Source organism: Orbicella franksi, chromosome 4 (genome assembly GCF_964199315.1).
Source record: "Orbicella franksi chromosome 4, jaOrbFran1.1, whole genome shotgun sequence".
Lineage (NCBI taxonomy): Eukaryota > Metazoa > Cnidaria > Anthozoa > Scleractinia > Merulinidae > Orbicella > Orbicella franksi.
This window is the reverse complement of record NC_138148.1, coordinates 10,823,520-10,839,228: the sequence shown is the minus strand read 5'-3', so window position 1 is coordinate 10,839,228 and position 15,709 is coordinate 10,823,520. Positions and strand designations below refer to the sequence as shown.

The 15,709-nt window shown below is 40.7% G+C and overlaps 2 protein-coding genes across 6 annotated transcripts in view; both read left to right on the top strand.

The window, feature by feature from the left end:
* The window catches only part of LOC145484618 (uncharacterized), a 407,604-nt gene that overhangs the window by 240,389 nt on the left and 151,506 nt on the right, over nt 1-15,709 (top strand). The window lies entirely within an intron of this gene.
* Nucleotides 1-15,709, top strand: part of LOC145484573 (leucine-rich repeat serine/threonine-protein kinase 2-like) — a 33,067-nt gene that overhangs the window by 4,892 nt on the left and 12,466 nt on the right. For 2 of the 5 annotated variants that reach the window (XM_081463155.1, XM_081463154.1), the window contains exons 3-9: nt 6,012-6,560; nt 8,726-8,834; nt 9,604-10,007; nt 11,112-11,493; nt 12,473-13,109; nt 14,450-14,642; nt 15,093-15,266. In XM_081463155.1, coding sequence (XP_081319281.1) covers nt 6,012-6,560; nt 8,726-8,834; nt 9,604-10,007; nt 11,112-11,493; nt 12,473-13,109; nt 14,450-14,642; nt 15,093-15,266 — 2,448 coding nt within the window. The other 3 variants (XM_081463156.1, XM_081463159.1, XM_081463157.1) reach the window with 3 other exon arrangements.

Here is a 15,709-nt window from a genome sequence, read left to right as displayed (position 1 = left end):
TAAAACTATTAAACTGCTACTGCAGAGACGTAAAAACCGTCCAGAAACAAAACCTTCTTTTTTGTTTAATATCCTGGAAACAGTAGCCGATAACTTGTCAGCTCTAATTGAATTTACTCCCATATAAAAAACAAAAGTGTTAAGTTACCATTTGTTACTAAAGATAGCAAACATCTCGTGGGAAAGAGTGATGACGATTCGTCCGCTCTAATTGAATTTACTCCCTTGTGAAAAACAAGAGTGTCACATTACACTTTGCAACTAAAACCCAAAAATGTCTCGTTATATTTGCATGCAACAAGAACAAAACAATTGTTACCCGCACTTACTATTGTAAACGTTAGAACTGTTTCAAATCTAAAGTCTCGTCCCCTCTAAAGCAAGTCCTAAGAACTAGACGCGACGATTCGTGACCTCTAATTGAATTTACTCCTTGTGAAAAACAAAAGTATCAAGTTACCTTTGTAACTAAAAATAAAAATATCTCGTTGCATTTGCATACTACTAACTCACGAACTGTTTCAAACCTCAAGGCTCATCTCGTTCATTTAACTAAAATCCTCAGCCTAACCCACAGAAAATGTCGAAGTAAACCCAATATATGAATACTTCCTCCTCTTTTATAGAAGAATAAATATGGCCGTTCTGAACTCTATCGGGATCAAATCTTCTCACATACCATTTACCTTTACAACAAGAAATTTGATTGGCTGTTTACAGTAGATCCAATCTGATTGGTGTGACATACATACATCTCTCACTCACTCACTTACTCACTCACTCACTCACTCACTCACTCACCCATTGACCCGTCCATAACATACCCGACGCGCCGACTAAGAGGTATTTTTTTTACAAAAAAATAACTCAAAAACAAACGCATCGTTTAGGACCTTTATTCAACAGCCTATTGTCTGTTGACTATTATTAGAGACAAATTAGGAATATGTGGTTATTTTTGCCGCTATGAGCAAAATCTACACTTTGATTATCTTATCCCTTGAAAAACAATACAACTTACCATTTATGTTTAAGCGGATCGGACAAGGTGTCTCCCAGCACGTTGTTTTCCGATACTTCAGATGCCTTCCAGGTTCAGCATACGTGTGACAGTTTGGCACTTTACGTTCTGACATACATACATACATATACATACATACATACATACATACATACACACACACACACACACACACACACACACACACACATACATACATACATACATACATACATACATACTTATAAAACGATTATAAAACGATTCACACTTATGTTTAAAATAAGATCCCTCTAATCCTTCTAGACATTCAGATCAAACTTACTTTCACCAAAGAAATGCTTGTTGCAAAATTTCTTTTATATAATGCTGTAAGGGAAATGAACAAAAAATAATATTGAAGTCCTTTACTACTACATATCGGCCTTACTTCTATATTGCTAGCCCAATAATGATTGTAATTTCAACAACAGCAACACATTTTATATGTTTACCCCGATTTATTAGTTTACAATTACTTCTAATGATTTTTTTTGAAAAATAAAGGGTTATGCCAGCTCCTTAAAACAACCAAAGGGAGCTGGTTTAGTGCTGATTAGTAACACCATGTCTACCTCAAAAGCACTGAAAAACGTGTTTTCCTTTTTCTTTGGACAACTGTCTTCTCTGAGCTTCCCACTCTGGAATTGCGAGATAAAAGTTTATAAACCACATTAGAATCTTTATCATAAAATGAGTAAAAAAAATCTTGATAATACATACCTTGAATGTTGGTGATCCATCTCACTCCATGTCACTGATCCATGCCTTACCCAAGACTGCAAAGCACTGTCAACACAACTTTCACAAAATTAATTTAACTTGAAAGCTAAACAACCAAAGACACTCACATTCCTAGAGGTAGTTTACCGTAAAAATTTCATAAATACCCATCGAAGGGATGTTTAAAGCCGTTCACCGTAAAAGTTTCACACACTTAAGTGCAAAGTTTCACAGCAGACCCCAGCGTTGTTAGGATGTTATAGGCCGTTCACCGTAAAAGTTTCACACAGTTAAGTACAAAGTTTCACAGCAAAGACCCCAGCGTTGTTAGGATGTTATAGGCCGTTCACCGTAAAAGTTTCACACAGTTAAGTGCAAAGTTTCACAGCAAAGACCCCAGCATTGTTAGGATGTTATAGGCCGTTCACCGCAAAAGTTTCACACAGTTAAGTGCAAACATTCGCAGCAAAGACCCCGGCATTGTTGGGATGTTACAGGCCGTTCACCGTAAAAGTTTAACACAGTTAAGTGCAAAGTTTCGCAGCAAAGACCCCGGCATTGTTGGGATGTTACAGGCCGTTCACCGTAAAAGTTTCACACAGTTAAGTGCAAAGTTTCGCAGCAAAGACCCCGGCATTGTTGGGATGTTACAGGCCGTTCACCGTAAAAGTTTCACACAGTTAAGTGCAAAGTTTCGCAGCAAAGACCCCGGCATTGTTGGGATGTTACAGGCCGTTCACCGTAAAAGTTTCACACAGTTAAGTGCAAAGTTTCGCAGCAAAGACCCCGGTATTGTTGGGATGTTACAGGCCGTTCACCGTAACAGTTTCACACAGTAAAGTGCAAAGTTTCGCAGCAAAGACCCCGGCATTGTTGGGATGTTACAGGCCGTTCACCGTAAAAGTTTCACACAGTAAAGTGCAAAGTTTCGCAGCAAAGACCCCGGCATTGTTGGGATGTTACAGGCCGTTCACCGTAACAGTTTCACACAGTAAAGTGCAAAGTTTCGCAGCAAAGACCCCGGCATTGTTGGGATGTTACAGGCCGTTCACCGTAAAAGTTTCACACAGTAAAGTGCAAAGTTTCGCAGCAAAGACCCCGGCATTGTTGGGATGTTACAGGCCATTCATCGTAAAAGTTTCACACAGTTAAGTGCAAAGTTTCGCAGCAAAGACCCCGGCATTGTTGGGATGTTACAGGCCGTTCACCGTAAAAGTTTCACACAGTAAAGTGCAAAGTTTCGCAGCAAAGACCCCGGCATTGTTGGGATGTTACAGGCCATTCACCGTAAAAGTTTCACACAGTTAAGTGCAAACATTCGCAGCAAAGACCCCGGCATTGTTGGGATGTTACAGGCCGTTCACCGTAAAAGTATTGCTATTAACAGCATCAACCCTCGTTAACAAAATGTATCAATCAGATCAATGTAATGTCATAAATATACACTGGACGATCAGCATAAAAGATTCACAAACTTAATCTCGTGATTTCATCAACAAATTTGCTCATCTTTTCCTGGGCACCTGTCCATGACATCGGGTAACGTTTGAAGCATCTTTAGCTGTGCTTCTTATAGTTCACGCAATTAATTTTACACCTGAAAAATGATATGTTTCAGAAAATGTAACATACTGCACAATCCCTCTTATACCGGCGTCCTCCCCACGTCCACACACACACACACACACATGCATCCAAATACGCATACAGCCACGGACACATAATAATATACAAAATTGGTGATACTATCGGGCCCCTCAATGTAAGATCTAGATCAAGAACTCTGTTCACAAAAATAGCTCATTCATGAGAGAATTCAATGAAATGTCTTAGATTTTAACTGATGTTACATTGCTGAAAATTACATTCCCTGGGGCAAGTCAAAGAAGCAAGGATTTAACTGTTTAAGAAAAATAATTGTGGAATAATTTTTTACCGCTCATTTCGTCATCAAACTATAACCAGAAGCGTGAATTCAGCGAATGGTGTGAACTGGTGCCACGCCCCTCCCCTATTTTTTCATGTGCCATGTTTCGCGCTTTGCCTTAGCTACATGAACTGAACCGCGCGATAATTTTCCACCACAAAATCACTGTCCGTGCCATCATAAAAAGGACAGTAAGGTGAAATGTCTCCATTTCCGGTAACAACGTAGCCATGCAAAATAACTTGTTCTCTAACAGAAACTGAATGTGCGAAAAACACGGGCGTTAACAAATGGGAACGCATAAGAAATTAAATTACACATTATTGTCCTGGCGCTATCGATACTGAAAGAACGAAATCTGGAATGATATGATTGCCTTCTGGTCTTTTCTCACCTTTGACATGGCAAGCCTTTGTATTCCCTTTTTAAATCCCAAAGTACAGTACAATTAGCATTGAACTAGATCAATCAGGTGTGTTGGTCAACAGCCCTTTCAGGGGAAATTTTCGGCGATATCAAAAGGCAGCAATAGGTAATCAGCCTTCAGTTATATAAAGAACACGATCGCACTTCAGTAAAGAAACCGATGGAAACAATACTTTCTTACACCGGGAAAAAATAATCATTTCAGTATCTCGTCAGTTTGTCCAAGACGCGGCAAATGTGTTTCAATAGCTCATGTTTTAACGTTCGACGCGTTAAAAAGCGCTCATCATCGACTGCAGCACCGGGATCGGATTTTACTGGTCGTTAAAATTACAGAATTGAAATTACACTTGGAAGTAGGATCACTGTGGATGAATGCACTGACAATTTCGAAAACCCTTCCAAGTTCTGAGACATATTAGGCCTTTGCTTGCTTTCACTGTCTTCACTGAAGCTGCACTTTCCGTTGGGTTTGAAATACAATAGAGTGGCGAAAACAGTTTGAAAACCCGCGCCGGCATTTCCCGCACACATTGCTTAAACATTATCACTGAATATTAAATATATAGGCTGATTCAGCTAGTTCAACTCCAAAGTAGTTCTTACCTGAACCTTTGAATTTATGAGTGGAGTCCTCAGAGTTCTCTGGCTGCCAAACCCTCAAACAACTGGTCGGCAAAATCTGATTGCGCTTGAAACCGACCGTTGGACACAAAATTATACGGGAACAATGTTTTAGTTACAAAATATTACGAGGTTACCGCAGTCTCACCGGGCCTCAGGCAAAAATGTGAAAAGACTGCACGAACCAACAAACGTCATCACCAGATAACCAGTTGTCTCAAGGTAGAACATGAAAGCAGAACAGGCGATCATTTTCCGCGACCGGATCAACGGTGGTGAAACATGCAACTGAACGTGGGAAAAAGGAGCGTCAAGGGAAAAGAAAACGATCTAATTTCACACTATAAATGACAGCAGAACAGACTTCTATTGTTTGCTGGTAAATAAAACTTTAATAAACAACTAACATTATATTGTAAGCATGTTTTTAAACAAAAGGTCAAGCAGTCAGAGAGTGTCAAGTGACACACTTCAGTCAGTGGTTGCATCCGGAATGTAATTTCCAGCCAGAACTAATTAGTAAAACCACAATGTAAGCTATTTGAACACCAAAAAAAATTTTCCAGCTAGCTAGCTCTCGATAAGCTAAATTCTCAGCAAGATTCTGTTTAATGTTAAAATTCCCAGCCAGCTCAACTTTAGTCTGCAGAGCGGATATTTTGCGGAGCGGATCCGACGGGTACTCCTGACCTATCCACGTGTAATAGCTGCTTTGAAAGTTTTGCCCGAACGATCTGCCCTTTTTGTACGGTATGATAGTGGGATCTTTGAATATTTCGCTATCTAAGCAATGGTTGATTTTGGACTCCTAGGCTTCTTGACATTAGTATATTTGCCGTTCTTTCCTTAATTCCCGTCTCGCGACCTTTTTCGCTTCACACTTGTTTCTGAAGGGTACTTCAGTTTGTCCTGTGTTTTTAGGAGGATATTTTACCGGAGTAGAGCCGATAGTTACAATCTTTATTTTTCTTTTGGAACAAAATGACGAAAAAAAAAAAAAAAAATCGCTTGACTCGTGGTTGATTCGTGGTTGACTCGATGTTGACTCGTGACTCGAGGTTAACTTGGGCTCGCGGTTGGCTCGTGTAACGCTACAACTCCAAGGCATCGGGCCAATACTCTGCAGGTATAGCCTTAACGCTTGCTTGAGGAAAGGCATGTGGTAGGCGTTACCATATGCAGAGGATCACGCGGTAGAGATCACACGATTTTCAGTTCCTAGTTTTTCAGTGTCCACAGTGTCTAGTTCATTAAGAAATTGTTTCCCCACAGCTCGCATTCGACTTCGGATCAATTGCGAGGCCATTTCAGGACCTGGTCTGCAAGGACAATCTCATGAGGTGGTTGCAGCTTCACGGAAACCCGAAGGAGAGACCCAGAGTGCCGGAGGGAACCCAGTCATATCTTGCCAGCAACAATCACCGACCCCTGGAGGTTTCGGGGGAGAACACTTCGGAAATGGAGGCATTCCATCAGCGCAGGGAGTTTTGAATTTCATTGCGTTCAAGTACTTCCAAGCAGTTGACCCGTCTAAACCAGAGGAGTTGAATGGCTACCTTCAGTATCTGAAAGACGTGCGCCAAGTGTTATTCGTTGACGCTCAAACGGGAAGCTTGATAATCACAGTGGAGTGCAATTCGCTGGAAATACTAGAAGGATTATGGGACGACTACAGCACAGGACACTTGAATGAAATTGCACAGAAATTCCTGGTGACAGATAACATTCTCAAGGAGTTTGGCCTCACCGAGGTGAAACTCACCACAACCATCCTAATGAAGGAGTACAAAGCTTGTCGAGAGCAGTTATTGCTACAATCAGGTAACTGAAAGTATTTCTACAAAGATATTGTTCTCGATCAAAATCATTCCTCATTCCTGACAAAGCCATGTATTGCAGGGACTTAAAGGGCGCTGGAAAGTAAAAGCTATAATACCTTAAATCATCTATTACGTCCCATTCCGCGCTCCCAAATTACCCTCCCCTCCCCTTCTTCCCCCCCCCCCTCTCTCTCTCTCTTCAAATACGTCTCTCCCTTCCCTCTCAAATAAGCCTCCTCTTTTTGGCAGTAAATTTTTCTCCTCCCTTCATTTATAAGAGAGGAGAGTAAGGGCTGCTGAAATCCAAAAAGAAAATTGAGGGTAGCCTCGCAATTTTCAGAAAATAGTTAACCTCGAATCTCGAACAAAAATGCTTATGTCAATCGATTTATGAGACCTCATGACTTTATTTTCTAAAAGAAAACTTACGTCATTTTCATATACAGTGAAACCCCGCTTAAGGTCATCTCGTAAGTCACCTCGAATAATTGCTGGTTTTCAGTGTCACGCAATTCAAAATAGATCAAAATCAAAATCAAAACCGTTCAATAGATAAAGTCCAGAATCTGGGAAGTGAAAGAAGGTAGATATGCAAAGACTCTCGCCAAGATTCTGGTTTCAGCAATTTTTGTTATGCAAGATATGCGGAGAAATTTTTTACCCGGATTTATAGAGATTTGTATGGAGACGCCATGCTGGTGCCTATCCGTATGTGCACCAACATGGCGGCCGGAAAACAACAGAAACATCTGTCACTGAATTTTGCTACAAAAGCGTGAATTTATCCCTCGAGGAACTCTAAAACATTAAAATAATACTTTTTCTAAGACATGAACTGTTCAGATAGCCAAATTCCCCGAAATAAGGCACTTTTTTAACCATCATGACAGCTCTCAAGGCCGTCATGTAAATGCCGAGTCACGCGAAAGCTTAGAAATTCAAGCGTAGTGTATCACAAAACCAAGAACCTATTCGGATCGAAAATTTGTATGAAAATTAGTTTTCAGATGCTCTTATACATCATTAAAGTAAAATCTCAGGAAGATCAATAGTTTTGTAGTTTGAATTTTAGGACGTCATGTGAAAACCAGCTATGTTACGGTTACTTTGTCCCGACGAAACGTCCATACATTTTCTTATCCGAAAACCCCGTTAATCTGGTCACCCCAACGGTCAACGGCCGCATTCGGAAATCCCTCCTTGTATAATCCTTTATAATTTTACTCCGTTTATACGGCCGCTCGAAATAGTTATGTTAATCTTTGTATGAACGGTTTCAATTTATTTTAAAAATTACATCTACATGCTGGATGTTTATTAAAAAGCAGTTATTTTCATGGCCCGTTGGGGGTTCCACTGTACACATAAAATATTCTTTTTTCTTTTTCTTCCAACTTTCCTCTCCTTATTTTTCTGTGGAAACTTTAGACGTAGGTAAATGCCAATATAGGTCAGCTCTCAGTCAGAATTCCACCTTTCAAGTTCACGTCGCCTTTCTTGTCCGTGATCGTGGAATTCTCTTTCCGACCATTCTCAGTCAGGAAATATATCTCTTATTGACCTACAATCCCAGACAGAGATAGCTGGGACAGTTAAGCTGGATCCCCCTAATCAGGGTTGGAAAGTGGCGCGTTTTGTTCAAATGAGAGGGGAAAAGAAAAGACCTGATTATGTGGAGGAGGGGAGGGGAGAACTTGCTTGGTGTCCCAACATTTTCCGTCTAGGATTGTAGCTTGTTCGGAACCTTACTGGGTGTCAAGACCTTAGGAGTCTAAATTTTCGCGCTTGGTTGGTAAGATGTACATATATACATGTTCTTCTGAAGTAATTGCTAAGCGTGAGAGGCGACCGATGAGCCAGAGCACTAACGGAAGAGCCCATGTCGTATCGGGAACTTCCGGCACGTTCGAGTCATGTGATCGACCTGATGGATTGTGTGACCTTCCTGGTTTTCGTGTTCGATGGCATGCAGTCACTCTTCGCTTGACTCTGTTTTCCCCAAAGCCGCGTTTTTGACAAAGTCCGCCTGCTTTCTTTCTTTCTTTGCTAGGTAGGTAGAAACCTTGCATGTGTGTAATCTTCTCTTGCTTTGCTTCAATGGTTGTGTTCTCGATGATCGCAACGGACTTTAACTTAAGCTTAAATCAAGTTCATTTGTTTCTTCAGAACGAAGATGGGACGTTTTACCTCACCAAGTTTCTTCTGCAGTCACGAGGACAAGTTCCCCCATTAACGGGGCTGGTGATTTTTCGCGAAAAACTTCAAGCCGTGAAAGGTAAGAATTATGGACCGGAAGTCACTCATCCAAGCATGATCACTGAACTGAATGTGGTCAATTCAAGTGTAAACAGGTTAACGAATAAAGTCCTAGTGGCTGATCGAAGACTAGCACATATTTCTCTCGACTTTATCTCCAAAGGAAGGATGCGGTTTTAAATTAAAGCGCTTAATTAGTAAGTTAATTGGAAGTACACAAAGGGCGCTTTAAAAACTCTTTTGGGATATACTCATTATATTCTTTCAAATTTATAAAGCGGTGTAGTCAGTCATAAACTTGATAGAATTCAGTTGACTGCCGTTAGTATAACAGAGACATTTACCAAGACATTTGCTTTTTAATAGTTGTTCAACTTCGTAAACATCAAACTCCCTGAGCTTGTTAGCCCAAATGAATGAGTTTTCCGTGTTCCAAGATCGACGCTGTAAATCGTTGCTGCAAGGCAAACAAATGTAAGCTTATGTATTGATCATATGGACAAATAATTTATTTTCACTAACTAGCTCGCTGTAGCTACCCAGCTATGAAGCATGCCAGAAAATTTACAAGGTTCCCCCCAGTAATAAAATTATTCATTCATTTAATTAATACAGGCCAAGAAATGTTGCCTTTCAATTGCTATTTGATACATGTACATTGGACATCTTTTCATGTGCAGCAGATGGGTTAATATATTTCTTAATTTTTATAATAAATGTTTCTGTTATAAAGTCATGATAAGAAAATTAATTTGTAATAATAATTATTTAAAATCTTTATTACAAAGCACCATGGCATCAAGTCCATCTTCGACCGCTGGTTATCTGCACAACTTGTGTCGTCAAGGCAATACAAGTGCGATCCGCCCATACCTTCAAGGGATTTCAGACGTCAACAAGCTGGAGGAACGACTTGGTTTCCTAGGTTACACTCCTCTTCATGAAGCAACCAATCAAGGACAAATAAGTGTTGTTAGACTCCTGCTTCTTTATGGTGCCAATGCAAATGCCAAAGCCAACGGCTTCTACACACCTCTTCATATTGCGGCATCAATGGATAATTTAGATTGTGTGATGGAGCTTTTGAAGCACAATGCAGACATAACAAGTAGAGATGAGTTTGGTAAAACCCCTTATGACACTGCCATGATTCACAAGTGCAAGAAGACAGCACGTGTCCTCAAGAGTGAAGGTCAGACACTTAAATGCAAAGAGGGAATTTGATTGGTAACTTGGTTTATAATTGGTCAAGTTAGAATTATTGTCACACCATGATGGAGCTCAACAAATTTATTGGCAAATGATGAATATTAACTCCTTGAGTGTCTATGTGACATACTCAGTACATCATTATTTTAGTCTCTCAAGGGCCTATATGACGTACTGGGTACGTCAAAATTTTAAGAGATTTAGTCAAACTCTTGGCACACCAGAAACAACTTTTTTTGGCACCTGAGATTTGTAGGAGGTTTTTCAACAGAGTTCTAATTTCCCATTGCTGCGATGTTAATGGATATTAAATTACGTCAACCTCAGTGAAATTAACTGCATTGAGGAGACACTTTTATGACCTTTCAGAAATGTGTACATGTCTTACTATAAGGTTAAGTGAAAAAGCTTACATGGCATATGAAGGCTTTTACTAGACACCCATTTTCAGTGAAAATGGTGTGGCAGACAGCAGACACAATGGTCAGGCACTCAAGGGGTCAAGCAAACATTGCCATAATTGAGGTTTATACCAACTCACACACATAATGCATGTGTCACACACCTGCAGATCTAAAATGTCGATCACATGCATACGTGACAATTTCACATGCGTGACTCACAATTCTGGACTTAACTTGGTCAGTAACCATTAGCATGAATAATTTACTTCAATTTCCACCTGAAATAGTCCTGGTGAGTGAATGGTACTTAATGTCTCAATTGAGTCCTAAATAACAAGCTAAAAAGCCATGTTTCAGTTAGAGGGAATTCATTGCAACATCTTCAGGAATCTTCAGCAGTGTTCATGAAGTCATCAGAATGTCTTTAGTAAAGTTCAGAAGTCATCGGATGTTTTTTCTGAAATTCAGGTAATATGGATACGAAAATCATGATTACATCTTAGGAAAAGTTGGCAGGTATAGGGTTATCTTTCACAGGGACTTGCAAAAATAATGATTTGTGAAATCTTCAGATAATTAATTTCAAATGAATTTTGTTTGGTGCGTACTACTCTTTTTCCTTTATGCTTACAAATTTGGGAACTCCCTGATACTAAAATGGTTCATTTCTGTTCCGCACACAGAGGTCAAAAAGGCAGCCAGGGAAAACAGTCCAAACTTGAGAGAGATGCTGACATCGATTCGATTACAAGATCTTGTACCATCTTGTTTTAAGGAGGCGATACTGGAAGCTTCACGAGGAGGCCACATGGATGCCATCTGTTCTTTAGTTATCACAGGTGGACGACATTCCTTACAACTCAGAGATTGCATCAGTGAGGCATTGAAGTTCCATGCCTGTGATGCAGCTGCCATGTTGCTAACCTGCTATGCCGCAAAACATGATAAAAAGAAGCTTTTAAAATACTTGATGAGTGTTGAGGTTGACAAAGAAAATGAGCGGGAAGCCCTTGCAGAATTACCAAATGATGCGGTACTAACCCACGATGTTTTGTCTAGAATGAGGTATTTGCTTGTCAATGAGGACTGTGATTTTCATTCTGAATTTTTGCAAAAGTGCTCTATGCATTGGAGCAGATCCTTATTTCTGTAGCATGAAGTGACAGGGAGCAAATTGCAGTTAAATTCCCCTCACAAGGGGGAGAGTTACATTCCACACTACCTCCCAGCCAGAGAGTGCAGTGCAGTGCTCAAGAGTACAGTCTGTTGATAAGGAATTGGAAAAGAGAGGTTGGAGAGATATTGTGTATGGGAGGGATGAGGACAGGAAAAAGGAGTTCTAGGAAGGCAGAAGGGGGGAGCAGGAGAGAAGTACAAAATGCACTTAGTGTGGATTGGACTTGCGAGACAGGTACAGGAGGTAGGAAAGCAGAGTATGGAGAGTGATTCTTACTCCCTGTCCTGCTCCTCAGCCTAATGACCCCAACCCACACTTCAACCCTGCCAAGCCCTAACAGGGGTCATTGTGTTGTGTTCTTGAATAAGACACTGTACTTTCACACTGTTCCTCTCCACCCAGGGAATAAATGGATGCCAGCAAATTTAAAGCTGGAGGGTAACCCTGTGGTGGACTAACATCCCATCTAGGGGAGAATAGATACACTCCTGTTGCACAATGCTATACTGGGGTAGATACAGAATTTTAGCGAAGGGGGTTCAAGATATGGGCTGCAGAAGGTGGTCCCCTGTAGGGTGGTCCAAGGGCAACCTCCGTCATAAAAAGTTTAAAATTGAGGTCCCCAGAAATGGGATTTCCAGCATCCTGAGGCCAAGTCAGTGCATTAATAATGTCTCACTTTTTTTTAATGTAGGGGGTCTGGCCAAACCCCCGAACCCCCCTAGATCTGCTCCAGCAATAGAAGGACAGATAAGCTCTGGCTTTATGAACCACTTGGCCCAACATGGACTTAACCTATTGTTTTTATTCACAATGGTTATCTTGTTATTGAATTGTTTTAAAATATTTTTTGTTTTGTTTTTGCAGGATGTGTATTTCTGACAGAGACTCCTTTAACATTGCAGTACCTATTGGATTAGCTATTCAACAGAAGAAAAAGGAAGCTGCGGGAATCTTCCTCTTGAGTACCAATTGCAATCAAGTGCAGAAACGAATTGATTGGCCCAAACTGGCCCTGGGTGACATTGATCCTTCATGGCTAGAAAATGTCACATGGGTGGAAAAACTCTTCTTAGCATCAAATCTACTTACAAGCGTTCCAAGTAACATAACCATCTTGACCAAACTGTATTGTTTAGACTTGAGGAGGAATCAGTTGAAGACTATCCCTGCTGGTCTACTTGAGATGTCAAGTTTGCGGGATCTGCGGCTGTCTGAGAACAAAATTGTCGAACTGCCTAAGAAATGTAAATGGAGTCCCTCTCTGAAGACACTCAATTTAAATGATAACTCTCTGGAGACGTTGCCTAAGAGCATGGGAAATGCCAAGTTGTCAATTTTGTACATAGCAAGAAATAATTTGTACGAAGTGCCTCTGTGTATCTGTGCGATAACAACCTTGCAGTCACTGGATCTGTCAGGTAACCCTAGATTGACACAGCTTCCACCACAGATGGGACGACTTACCAACATTGAAATGCTTAAATTGGAAAATTTGGATCAGGTGAGGGTTGTAATTAACATGATCAATGTATGAATTGCTCCTTCTGCACACATTGTGTACCTATAATATCAACTGATGTGCTTTTGCTGTGCAAATTATTTGTGTCTTCGATCTTGCTTCACTACATGTGCACAATATTTGAGTTTACTTTTGGCTCATGAACTGTGACACCCCAAAAAAGCTGAGGGCAATGCAACATGGAGTAATTTGCACTGAGTTTCCACTTCATGTGAGAGCCAGAGGTGAGGTGGCCCCATGGTTACTGCACTCAAGGTCCAGGTTTGAGCCCTGGCAGTGGACAGTGTGTTGCATTCTTGGACAACACAGTTAACTCTCACAGTGCCTCTCTCCACCCATGTGTATAAATGGGTACTGGGGAATTTAATGCTGGGGGTAACCCTGGGATAGCCCAGCATCCCATCCTGGGTGGAGTAGGAATACTCCTAGTCACTTCATGCTACAGAAATTGGAGATAAGCTCTGGCCTGATGCGCCACTTGGCTCGTATACAGACTTTAACTACCTAACCTTTATGACCACCTCATGTGACAGTCTACTTACATACCCCCCCCCCCCCTCCAGTACCCGTCTGGTGGTGGGAGTTGTGTGGAAAGACTTCAAAATATTGAAAGGATACCCTAAAAGGTAGCAGAGTCTTGTTTTGCATGTTTTGGTTGAACTCACTTTTTCCCATGGCACTAATATTTCCAATGCAAAACTTAGTTTCTGGTCTCATGTCCTAAACTGGACCAGGATAATTCACTGGCGGTACCATTAGCTACAAATTTGAAATTTGAGCCCCTTCAGGGTTGCCACAGGCTCAGGAATGGTCAGGGAAAAAAATTCTTCAAGGTCAGGGAAAAGTCAGGGGAAATTGGCATTTTGAAGAAAAGTCAGGGAAAATTGTCAACAGGATTTAATACGTCTGGTTTAATGCCAGTGATTGTTGGAAGAAATATTTGGGGTCACTATGATCTCAACAATATTTTTCATTAATGAAGAAGGAAAATTGTGTAAAATTATCGCTCGTAATAAATGAGTGGAAGAGGAAGCCCCTACTGGACCTGACATTTTGTATTTCTTTGGTCAGGGAAGTTTTATTTTTATGAGGGAAAAGTCAGGGAATTTTGAAGAGAGATGTCTGTGGCAACCATGCCCTTGACAACATGATCAGCCCTGCCTTTTTCATTTTACACGTCACCCACCTCCCTATCCTCCTCGGCAGTGTCTGGGCCTCAAGAAGAGATTTTGGTCTCCAGAACGGCAATATTGAGCCTGTTTTTACATTTTTATTCACTGTTTTGGCGTGTAGTTACGTTTTTCTTTCATTGGTGTTTAAAGTTGACAGATCCTCCCGAGGAAATAAAGAGAAATGGCATCAAAACCATCACGTATCTTCGAAACATACTGCGCAGATCAGAGGGGTATTACACCATGAAGCTGATGCTGGTAGGCAGGGCTGCTCAAGGCAAGACAACATTGAAGCATCGGCTGATGAGAAACTACAGTTACAATGAAAATAAATCGACAAACGGTGGGGAATGTTTCTTTTAATGTTTAACAGTTGTAAATAGATCCTTAATTTTAACTTTTAACGCTGTAAATAGTTCCTTAATCTTAACATTTAGGTGTCTCCAATAAGTAGAGGGTTTCACTCTCGGCTATCAGTCTACCCAGACACGTTGATAATGTTGTCGTTGTTTTCTTCAGGATTATAAAAAGACACACTGATTATGTTAACTTAATAACCCTCAAGTTCACGAGAGTGAACAACATCTATTTACTCCTTACAGAATCAGTACTGTAACATTTTTTATATTGTTACAGTGTAGGTCACAAAAAGGGAGAGGAAAAGTTTTGATTTTCAGTTCGGGAGTGATTAAGAAGGTATACAGAGGGCCGTTTCATCATATAAGCTTACTTGATGCTTAATGAAGAACTGTGTTCAAAAGTGAATTTTCTGTGTTTTATTTTTTTTCTGCAGGAATTGCCATGGATGAATTCCGTTACAATCGAAAGGACTACGGTCTATTCCCGATTTACCAGGAGTTCGTTTTCAAAATTTGGGATTTTGGTGGTCAAGAAGACTTCTATACAACACATCAATGTTTTCTATCCACTCTGGCGCTTTACCTACTGGTGTGGAACCTGGAAGAAGGTAAGGCAGATGTACCACTGTAACCATATCATTCTTTACTTCTCACGATACTTAATACCATAAAAGTTGAATGGTATGGGCGTTGAATGGAGGTTTTTATTACAGTATAACTGACAATTTTTCGGGACTTTGGACGCTGGCCGCCCAATAAAGGTTGGCCGCTTAATAGGGGGCCGCTTAATAGAGGTTTGACTGTATTACGACAGTTTTTTCCCTAGCAGCACATGCCTTTGTACATTATTTATAATAAACGTAACTCGGATTTTGAAACAGTGCTGCGTCTAGCTGTCCGGCAGCCGGATAGCGTTTTTAAAACACTCGGTGATGGCTGTCAGAAATTTCCCTTTTGTATTTTGTTAACGATACAATTTTTGAGAACTGGGGAGCAGAGCCTCCCAAGAAAGTGGCGCGGGTTCGATTCCGGCCCGGTGTTCTATGTGGGT